The sequence below is a fragment of the Phaethon lepturus genome, unplaced genomic scaffold, assembly GCF_000687285.1.
Source record: "Phaethon lepturus isolate BGI_N335 unplaced genomic scaffold, ASM68728v1 scaffold1486, whole genome shotgun sequence".
Classification (NCBI taxonomy): Eukaryota; Metazoa; Chordata; class Aves; order Phaethontiformes; family Phaethontidae; genus Phaethon; species Phaethon lepturus.
Genome location: NW_010548153.1, coordinates 7,341 through 19,089, shown reverse-complemented (window position 1 = coordinate 19,089; position 11,749 = coordinate 7,341). Strand labels below are relative to the sequence as shown.

The 11,749-nt window shown below is 36.4% G+C and overlaps 1 protein-coding gene across 1 annotated transcript in view; it reads left to right on the top strand.

Moving 5' to 3' along the window:
• Positions 1-10,641, top strand: part of LOC104622936 (E3 ubiquitin-protein ligase MYCBP2-like) — a gene marked incomplete at its 5' end in the record, with an annotated part of 132,160 nt that extends 121,519 nt beyond the window's left edge. The window contains 8 exon segments of the mRNA XM_010289864.1: positions 2,550-2,682; positions 2,959-3,062; positions 4,179-4,367; positions 4,831-4,938; positions 6,003-6,212; positions 8,286-8,393; positions 8,597-8,762; positions 9,841-10,641. Of these exon segments, the coding sequence (XP_010288166.1) occupies positions 2,550-2,682; positions 2,959-3,062; positions 4,179-4,367; positions 4,831-4,938; positions 6,003-6,212; positions 8,286-8,393; positions 8,597-8,762; positions 9,841-9,956 (1,134 nt within the window).
• Between the last annotated feature and the right edge of the window lie 1,108 nt (positions 10,642-11,749).

Sequence of the window (11,749 nt, the reverse complement as noted above, 5' to 3'; positions counted from 1 at the left end):
GGAGATCTGCTCCCCCACGGAGCTCCATGGGCTGCAGGGGCACAGCCGGCCTCACCATGGTCTTCAGCAGGGGCTGCAGAGGGATCTCTGCTCCGGCTCCTGGAGCACCTCCTGCCCCTCCTTCTGCACTGACCTGGGTGTCTGCAGAGATGTTTCTCTCATGTATTCTCGCTCCTCTCTCCCGCTGCAGTTGCTGCCTGCCATTGTTTTGTCCCCTTTCTTAAATCTGTTACCCCAGAGGTGCTACCACTGTCGCTGACTTACTCAGCCTCAGGCAGCGGTGGGTCCATCTTGGAGCCAGCTGGCATCGGCTCTGTCCGACACAGGGGAAGCTTCTGGCACACCCCTGCAGTGCCCCCGCTACCAAAACCTTGCCATGCAAACGCAATACACATAAGAAAATCTAGGAACTGTATAGACTTTCTTAACTATAACTTGGTTCTTTATGCCTGTTAAGTTATATCTCCTTTACTACTTCTGTCATATGAGTCAGTGCCTGTCAACCCCTTCATTTTTAATGTTTATGTTTTTTAATATCCAGGAAGACCCCTTGACAGCAAATTCTCCTACTTGTTCCCTTATGTCAGTCTTCTCTTACTTTTCAGTATTCCACCAGCTCTCACGGTCTTTTCACAGAAATGTTGTGATATCCACAAGCTTGAAAACGTCCTGATTTATTTTGGTTTTGTTTTAGGATTGAAATGTCTTTTCTCTTTGACTTACCTAGATGAATTTTTACAAATTCCTTTTTAGTCTGCTAATTAGCGTTCCTTTGCATTATTCTCTTATCCTGTTCATCTATAAACCCGAAACTGCATTCTCCTTGAAATATTTATATTTCGTATTGAAATTAATGTTGAAAATGCCTTTAATTCTGAAACTAGTGAACATTTCCTCATTCTTGACACTATTTTTCTTTTGTGTTTTTTGCAGCCCTTTATTTTCCCCTTTACCCCTGACTACTTATATTTGTACAAATAAGTAAGACTAAAATAATGAACCTCATTAATAACGTTAATTAAATGGAAATCATACCTCTTCTCCCTCTCCTAGAGTGCATCTCCATTCACTTTTTAGTTAGGATCAGAAATGAGCTTTTGAAGCAGATCTCCTTACCATGCTTTGATTTGTGTTACGGAGCAGCCTTGGAGTGCATCAACTCGATTCTTTTCAGATGAAACTGAAAACAACAAAAAGAGATAGATGCAGGGACACACTGCTAATGGTCGTTCAGTGCAAGGGATCAGCTAGTCTAGAGCACATGTGATGTAAAGTTCAGATCACTGGCACTGAGTTTCACCCCACAGATCTCCTTGGTGCCTGGAAATTCCATGTGGATCTATTATCTTTGATTTCTTAGCCGGAATCTTTGTGAGCACCTCTGAAATTTTCCTGTTTTGTCGTCCTGAGATGATGATTTTATATGTGTACTCTTCTGTCATGGCACAGCACAGTCTAGTCTGTTTTTTTTTTTTTTATTTCTCCTATATAGCCTGTTCAGATTACAGTTCATAAAAAAGTAAGTTCCTATCTCATAGAAGTCCTCGCATCTCTCCTTTAATCTGTCCATAATAGCTACTTATCAGATTTTTCCTATTTACTTCTGAAAGCATGTTTAAACTTTTTATTTACCACCCTTACCTTTACCTGTATCATGTTAATCCCCTCAATTTAAATTTTAAATTCTGTTCCCTGTCTTCTGTTAGCTTCCTGTTTTTTTGTCCAACTACTGTCATACATACCTCTTTAATGTATTTTCTGTCCCTCCAAGAAAGGACAGCCTCTAAGTTACTACAATCTGCTTATGTGAATCCTCTGTGAAGCAATTAGGGTCTTTTACCTGATTCTAATAAGAATTAAAGTTTAAATTGAGTGTATACATCCATACCCAGGAAAATTCTAACTTTTATTGCATTGCAGATGAAATGAATGAAAGCAGAACTGCCTTCAAAACTTAGGAAAGGAGAAAAAGAAGAGATTGTATAAAGTTCACTAAGGATCTCATGCAGTTTTTTGATTTTGCAAAAATTTTATATTTTCCTCATTGTAGCCGAAAGTATCCACTGTGTATTTATGTGAAAGTCAAAAAAAAATAATGTTACACACTTATATAATTGTTAGTAGATAGTACATATTATTAAGACCATAATTATCAATGTTGCTTTGATGATTATATGAAGATATTTTTAATGTTATCTTGTGCTTTTAATATACTGTGGCTTACTGGATGAGTTGAGTAGTAGTCCAGAACTCCAAGTTCCGTATTTTTTAAATGAGAAGAAAAGTTGTGCAGCTCTCTTCTTAGCACTGCTGCACTATCATTTCCCAGACATGTTAGCTCGAGTGTTAATTTTATATATTTTTACTTTTAAAAACATAAAGCCATTATCTATCCATTCTGCAATATGTAGAAATTCTGGAATGCATTAAAAAAAAAACCTTGCAGTAGACAAACTGCAGAATTTATAAAACATCTGATAAAAATCCAGAGAGACAGTTATAAAAATAACGTAGAGTTGCTATTTATTATCTGTTTGGTTACCTGACAGGTATTCAAAGAAGAAGAAGAAGCTATCAAAGTTGATCTCCACGAGGGTTGTGGTAGGACCAAACTTTTCTGGCTGATGGCATTAGCAGATTCTAAAACTATGAAGGCTATGGTGGAGTTTAGAGAACAGACAGGTAAAACACAACTGTTATTACTTACTTTCTATCCTGATGATTTTAACCTTTTACATGAGCATTTGTCAAAAAAAAAAAAAACCCCAAACAAAAAAAAACCACACAGTTGGGGTTTCCACCTGCTTTAGGACAATGCTTTTAATTGTTTGTTAATAAAAATAAAATAGTTTGTGTAAGAATTGCTGTTTTCTGTGATTGTTGTTTAGATGTCAGTTGTTAGAATATTAGTCCTTTATGTTTCATTACAACAATTTTTGTTTACTTTTGTGGACCTAGGTAAACCGACCACCAGCAGTTCTGAAGCATGTCGTTTCTGTGGCTGTAGGAGCGGAACAGAATTATCAGCAGTGGGAAGCGTTTGTTCTGATACAGATTGCCAGGTGTGTATCAAAAAATATCAATAATCATGAATTACATACATAGAAGGGACTGCAGGATCAAACTGATTCCTTGAGTAAACCTTGTTCATCCCTGTGGTCCATTTTAAACCAGACCTCTCATATGAAAAGGTTTGAATATTGAATATTATATTGTAATTCAAATACTTTGGAGTTTATACATGTTTAGTTTAATTACAGGCTACAAACACCAATAGTCAGCTGAAATCTGGGATAGTTTCATTATTATCTTCAAAAGTATCTCAAGTTTGCACAATAGCATTCTGAGTATAAAGTAAAATATACACTGTCAACGTAAAGTCTAGCGTATTGGAAAGCCTGATGAAAGTAGTTTGCGTAACAGCCTGTTTATTATGTGAGCCCAGATCGTTTAAGATTTGGCCAGGTTTGCCAGCTGCATCCATGTGTCCTGAGTGTTTCTGTGCCCTGCAGTGCAGGTACAACTGGCAGAGGGCCAAATCTGAACCAGTTTCTTATCCCACCCTATTTCTGTTTGTAGCAAATTTGTCGTCTTTTTTCCTCTCTCAGCCTATTGAATATATTATGTTATTGTTATATTAATTCAGTTCAATTCATTGTTAGCTTCTAGGCAACTTTTATATATTTTCTACTTACTAGGGATAGGCATTAGAGGCAGTTAAAATACCATTTCCACATAAAAGTGCTTTATGTTGGTTAATGATCAACTCATAATGTGGTCTTAAGAGTGGGTTACTTCATACCTCTCCTGAAGGACCTAAATCTGCTGATATCTTAAAGGCTGTGTTTATGCAGGGAATGTTTATGCAGGAGGCACTTAACATACAAAGTACACATGGAGGATTAAAGAATATTTCTTGTTATCCTAAAACTGAATATTAAAATTCAAAAATTATGGTTTCCTTATGCCATTACTACTCAGAAGTAACATAAGTAACGAAGGTATCAGTCGTCTTCAAGTATACAAAATGTGCAGTTTTTCCCAAGTACCTGCTGTAGCAGCAGACAACATGAATCATGATTCTTACATTTTAGTTTATTGCACAACCATCAATCCTTCAAAAAGCAACACATCGTTGAGTGGAGGGGAAAAAAAGACTGATTATTTACTTTTAATAGGAGTATGCTAAAATCGCCTGCAGCAAGACACATCCCTGTGGTCATCCATGTGGAGGCGTTAAGAACGAAGAGCACTGTTTGCCGTGCTTGCATGGCTGCGATAAGAATGCTACAACTCTTAAACAAGATGCTGATGACATGTGCATGATCTGCTTTACCGAAGCACTTTCAGCAGCACCAGCTATCCAGGTTTATCTCTTCCCCCCCGCCCCCGCTTCTAAGAGAGTAATATTAATGGTTATAATGTTAAGTGTGGAAGAAGTTACAATATAAAGTCCCTCAAATTATACTCTTAAAAATTTCAAAACAGGCATTACTGCTATGTCAAGAAAGCAGATTGTATTAATTTAGTTTGCTGTGTTTATCTAAAATACATGTTTTTTTTATAAATGAGAAAAACAACTGACGTAATTAATTGGTATACTTCATATGTATTTCATATATCCATTGGTGGGTTTGGAGTGGAAAGGTTATGGTTTTAATGACCATTTTATATCTTTCTCTTCTTTAAGAGGAAAATAGGGGTCTTCCAGGATTTTAAATAAAACAATTTTGGAATTGATATATGTTGTCACTTAAAAGCAAAAAAACTACTTCTATTTTAGTGGTTAATGTAACTTCAGCATTCACTTATATGTATTCTTTTCTAAAGCTGGACTGTAGCCACGTTTTCCATTTGCAATGCTGTCAACGAGTACTAGAAAACAGATGGCTTGGGCCAAGGATAACTTTTGGGTTTATGTCATGTCCTATCTGCAAGGTAAATGAGCTATGTGTTTACTGTACAGGTGAAACAAGCTACCTAATACTGCTTTTGGTTTTCCTTTCTTTTTTTTTTATTCTATATTGCTTGTTACAATATAAATTAGGTATTTATATTTTTGTATATGTTATATAAATATATATTTATACTTGTTTCCTTAATTTCTTATGTCACTAAAGAAAGGGTATCATTAATGCATCTTTTTACCTTCCCCTACTGTTCCCTGTAGCGAGAGTCCTCTTAAAAAGAAAGCATAATGCAGACGTTATCTTAATGCTGTTTTATTCTTAGTACCATCAGCTTGTAAATTCCCAATATTTGGGGACAGCTCAGGAGGAAGAAGTGATCTTAATGCACATTATCTGAAGCAGGAAACTTGGCTTCTCTATTTTACTAATCTCTCTTAAAGTTGCTTTGTTTTTCAGTATGAGGACAAAGCTGAAGAATATATGTATTTAGTTCAGCTTGATTTACTAAAAATTCCTCTTGTACTCTACAAAATCATAATCGCTGTAAGCAAAAGCATATGATAGCTGCTGGGAAGGAGAGCACCTTAGAAACCCTAGGAACATGAAATTTGTGAATGGTCAGCCGTTTCTGCGTGCTGTGTTTCTTCCTTTGTGCTGTATTTTGGTAATTTATGCCAATAGCTTGTGACTATTAAATGATATTAAAAGACCTGGCATAGAGGACTGTCAGGCATTAGTCTTAATTGCTACGCAGTAAGTCAAAAAGGACCAAAATTAGACAAAACATCAATCAGAATATTCCTGTGCTGTGGTGAATATTTCATGTACACTTTACCATCCCTCTGAGGTTGTTACAGTCTGTTGTAAGGGCTGATGATTTCATATAATCAAAGGCCATATAAAAAGCACTTCTGGTTACTATTTTTGCAGCAAATAAAGTACATACTATATCAGCCATCTTTTGAAATGTCCACTGCCTGAGCTCTTATGTTTCTATGTCATCCATTACACTATTTGTGTTTGACCATAGTACAAATTATCACAGCTGTTGTAATAAAGATACAAGATATTTTAATCAGTTTCTCATTTCAGAACAAAATCAATCATACAGTATTAAAGGATTTGCTTGATCCAATCAAAGAACTCTATGAAGATGTAAGGAGAAAAGCACTAATGAGATTGGAGTATGAAGGGTTGCACAAGAGTGAGGCCATCACAACACCAGGTGTTAGATTTTATAATGACCCAGCTGGCTATGCTATGAACAGATATGCTTATTATGTTTGCTACAAGTGCAAAAAGGTATGACAATTAGTACTTTCTCAAATTAAATGTATGTTATAGCTTCAAAAGCAGTTTCTTAAAGAATGGAACATATTTAATATATTGTGTATGGAGTAGGAAAGCAGGAAAAGAAATTGTTGTTAAATGGTAATTTTAAAAAAAGTGTTGAGCAAATTAGATGTACGTAGTGTCTTATCTTGTAAAACTCAAAAGCACATACAGTGCAGTTCAGAAACCAAAAGCATATTGAGGTGCTAGCTGCCTTAGAAGAATGTGCAGATGATACTGTGTTAGAACACCAATCTCTTTTTGTCTCATTTCCAACTCATACTTTACATAAACATTAAAATAGTATAACCAAGGGTTTCATTCTTACTGTTTGATATGGAGAGTTCCTCACTAAAATTCTACCTAAATATTACTTCTGCCCAACTTGGAGTTGACTGAAACTGCAGTAAACTGACTTTGGGGCAGAAAAATCACCACTACTGCAGGCCTGTTGGTGTGGTTTTCCCCAGTGTTAGTCTCAAAAGATGGGAAGTCTTCTCTAATTCTGATGCATGGTAGTGCAGTTGTTCAGGATGGGGATAAGGAAACTCTGCCATCCTTAACCCATTATGCCTAAGTTCAGATCTTAGCATCTTGAGTGCCTGTGAAGTGCAGCAGCTATGGAGACGATGGCCAGATGTGTTAGAAGAATTCCCCACGGAGGCGAAGAGACAAACATTCTTTATCTTTGGTTAGAGACTATGGTTGCAGAAATTTTGGATAATCACTGAACGCCTCCCATTGCCTCTATCATTTGAAGCTGATTTTGGTGCCCATCTTGATAGCATCTTTTTCCTTTTCCGTTAGGAATGAATGGAATAAGGCAATTTCATAATAACATTTTCAAGGGAAGCCCAAATAACGTTATGTTCAATGTACATGTTTTACGTTAAGTGCACAATTTGGAAGTAAGAGGAGAAAGGACTGAGTTCCCTTCCATATGCTAGCGAAGAGCAGTAATGAATCCCTCCAGCTCGTTACTACACAGTTACTCAGTCCACTTTTGTTCCTGCCTTCCACAGTAAATCAGTTTTCACTCCTCATCCTTTAGTAGCTTGCCTAGCACCTTTTTTGCCTCCCTTACAAAAACGGGTTTTATTATCTTACTTTATCCAGCTTTTATTCCTGTCCCTGTTTTTCATTACACCTTCTTTCCAGTACTTAATACTCAGTTATTTCAGTGTCTTTATTTCCCTCTTTTTCCTTCCCTTGTATCTCATCATTCCCTTTCGTATTGTGTCCGTATGTCTGAACAGCAACGTTCAACCATCTTAATTTGTAACCTTCCTCCAGCACCTGTTCACCCCAAACTTACTACCTAATTCCTTGACATACATTCCTTAGGACTCTCCTTTTTGTTTTAGTTTGCAGAGTTTGGGGGAAGGTGGGCTGCTTACATTTTTCCTTCCTCATAGTTGCCTTTAGACCACCATCTTCCCTGTCTTTTTACGATCACTGCAAAAAGGAGAGAATTGCTGGGAGCAAGAGTTTTGTGCGTTGTCTAATTAGTAAGAGGAAGGAAGTCACTCGTTGCCTTGTCTCACCACTCCCTGTAAAAACACTAGTATATCAGGCAATTCATCAGAGTTGGCAGTCTTACTCAGTGCATTTTTGTGTCCTGGTAGAATAAGATGAGAAAGTACAATGAATTTGTAGAAAATAGCAAAATTCTAATTATAAGGGACCCCACATGAGCATAAAAAGTGATACTCCTTGCGGCTAGTAAAAATCCCTCCTGGTAGAATCTTTCTCTGCTGCCTTCAGCCTCAGTTCTGTCTTTCTTAGGTACAGTTAATAGAGCATCCAAACACTGTTTCAGAAACGTTATAGTCACTTGCCTAGACCAGAGTACATTGCACAATTTTTGGTCTTGTTTATCCTGAGGTTAAGAGACGTTGTCTTAGTGCCTCAAAAACGTATGTCTAGAGTCAGAGTGGAGACTACTGTAATGGCTGTTATTCATCATTTTCCCTTACAAATTGATTATGCTAAAATAATAGTTGTCTCTGGTTTAATGTCCAATTGTTTCTATGTAAAATTAAGGCATATTTTGGTGGCGAAGCTCGTTGTGATGCTGAGGCTGGACAAGGAGATGACTATGATCCAAGAGAGCTTATTTGTGGTGCATGCTCTGATGTTTCAAGGGCTCAGGTAAGCAAAGAACTTGTATTCATATTTTTATTTCATTCTGAAGCTCCAAGTACCTGAGCTGTACAATAATTCACAGTCATTTGTAATTATATGTATTGTATACTCTTGTATACTATTAGTATATACAGCATGTAGAAATGTGGTGTTCGGATTGTTACAGCATGATTACCTCTGTTTATTGGTGTTTGTTTCTTTCTGTTTAGATGTGTCCCAAACATGGTACAGATTTCTTAGAGTACAAATGCCGCTACTGCTGTTCAGTTGCTGTTTTTTTCTGTTTTGGGACAACGCATTTTTGCAATGCTTGCCATGATGATTTCCAAAGAATGACAAGCATCCCTAAAGAAGAACTCCCACACTGTCCTGCAGGTAGTATTTTTATAAAGCAAAATTACCACACTGAATTCTGAGATAGTAATCACTTCTAATTGATATTCTTCTCTTTTCTTGCTGATTATTTTTAGGAAAACCACAGGGTCAGTCATACAAATTTTAAATTCAGTATCTTGAATAATAACTACAGTGGGTTTGCTCTATGCACGCTTCTGATTTTTTGCTTTTCGGGCAACAATACAGGCAATGTCATCACACTAATCCTTTAAAGATTAGATACTTTGATACAGAAAGACATTTCAATTTACCTATACCATTTCAGACTCCAGATGTGTAATGATGTGTTAAAATTATACTGAAAAAAATTAACAGAGTACTATTAAATGATATATCTGTACTTTAGGTATCTGTCATGTGCAAACTGTTGCACCACTACCTTAGTTTCTAACTTCATGTGCCATTGATTTGAGCTCAGTAAATCATGTTATTCACTTTGCTGTTGAAAAAAAAAAGTTATATCTTTTTGTTTAAGATATTTACATGAAAGAAGTAAAAAAATTACGATTCCTGGTATAACCTTAGAATTATTGTTTACTGCAGAGTGTAACTCTTGTTCATATTTAGAGTTCTGCTTTTAGATTGTGCAGATTTCTTCCACAGTATTAATGAGATTAAAGTTACTTTAGTGATTCTCCCTATAAACTTTTTGCCTTTTTTACTTTGAATTTTATTTATTTTAAATTACATGGTGGTTTGATCATTTGTTTTTTTTTCTTCAAATACCAACTCAATGTTTGACATAACTGTTTTAAGGAGCTAACAGTTTTTTGACCATGTTTTGTCCGATCTCATTGACTCTTTTTTTTTCTTTTCTTGGCCTATTAAGCCTTTAGACTTCTTGTTTGAATTTGACCGTGTGAAAGCACCTTTCCATCTGCTGTTTCTTAAGGCTTCAATTTTTTATTCCTTAGAAATTCATATTATATTAATTTCATTTAGCATGGAGTTTTTTAAGGAAATGTAGTATATGTTTATTTACATCAAGTCTGCAAGCATTAATCTGTTGGTTTTTTTGTTTGTTTGTTTTCTCCCTTCACCGTTAAATTCACTGTAGGTCCCAAAGGTAAACAACTTGAAGGAACAGAATGTCCGCTTCATGTTGTCCATCCACCCACTGGTGAAGAATTTGCTCTGGGTTGCGGGGTTTGCAGAAATGCTCACACTTTTTAGACTAGAATAATTTTTTTTACCAGAGCAAAACAGGTGCCCTCATCCCTCAAGTGTTCTAAAAATAAAGTCCAGCTGGGATGAGGACGGGACCATTTCATAACCCAGGTAAAAGGAACAATTTACAGTGCAAGAAGGATGCCAAATACCATGTACATAATTCTTGCTGTGAGATATTGACATTTTTTGAACCGAGACATCAAAACTTGTGAGGTGTTTGCATGTGGCCATTACAGTCATCGGCTAGGAAATGTTGGACATTTACAAATAAATAATTGCTATTAAAGGGTCTGTGTGTCTGTGGACTATGAATGATGCTGGCTTTCAGGAGAAAGAAAAAATATTGATTATTGTATACTGACTTTTTGTAATCTTGTACAATTGTAACGCATCACAAGTGGGGATGGGAAAGAGGAATATTCTGGTTTATTTCCTAGACTGTTATTAAAAAAAAATTGTGTTAGGAAGGCATAAATGTAACAAGTATCACGCTGTATATAAAGGTATCAATGTTTGTCCTGTATAAGAATTATTAAATTACAACAGCAGTTTCATTTAAACTTCTGGGTTATGTTTGAGCCTGAAATTTTAATGAAGTGCAATACTGAGTGTGCCTCATATCTTGCAGCTGTAAACATAATGGAATGTACATGTCAATAAAGCCACTGTACATTTTTATACAGTGAAAGTCTAATGAATGTGTTTTCAGAAATGTTTTTTAACATGGGGGCGGGTCTTATAATTATTTCAGCAAGTTCTTTTTAAAAGTAGGAAAGTTTATTAGCTAAACTGGTGGTTGTGGAAGTACTTAAGACATGAAAAATGCTGCTTAAATCTCCTTTTAAAGAAAAGCTGGATAAATGTACTAGCATTCATATGAAGTATTGTATTTCCATTTTGGTTTCTGACAACGTTTTAAAATACGACAGAAGACTTCATTTTAAATTATTTTTATCAGTTACTAGGAATCTTCAGTAATGTACCACCCCCACCTTTAGTACAAATAGGCTTTTGCCATGAATCCCATTTAACAGAGTCCTAAGTCCTCTGCTCCTCTCTAGCAAAAGCAAAATCTAACTTCAAGTAAGGACTTTTTCCTATGAGAGTCTCTCTTCAGATTTCAATGATCCTTATGTGTCCCTTCCAACTCAAGATATTCTATGATAACTTCTTTTCTAGTATTTCTGGCTTGAAGTTGATGAAATGTGCTTTACTGGTGGACATGAACAACTGCTCTCACAGTTAACATCTTGATAGATGGCATCCAGATATATCAGAGGGCTCTATCAGACTGGAACCATGGGATCCATCAACCCTAACTTCAGACATCTGTAATGTATATGCTTGTCTGCACGTTAGAATAGCATGACTCACCTGTCCAAATTATGACCATACTGTAGATGTTTACCTTGGATGTAGTCATCTTCAGTGGAGACGAACGGGAACTTCTGGGATGTGGTTCATTTCATCTCAATATAAAGCATGAGCTACCTGAATAGCTCAGACATAGACGCCTACAAAGTTGGGCCTAAAGTTAGTTAAAGTCATCACAACCTACTTGGCAGTCTGAAGCACAAGCAATGTCTTGGACCCATCACACCACAACCTTCAGTGCCAAGGCAGATTTTTATTTTGAAAGGATATCAAATTATGAAGAGTAAAAGGTCAAGGTTTGAAGAATTATTCCAGGTTTGTGGCTGCATGTTCCGTAGTTAACAGGGGTTTTGTAGACGGATCTTCATCCCTTCCACCGACCTAGCACTCTACACATTCTGATGGGTGAAGGGTAGACATTG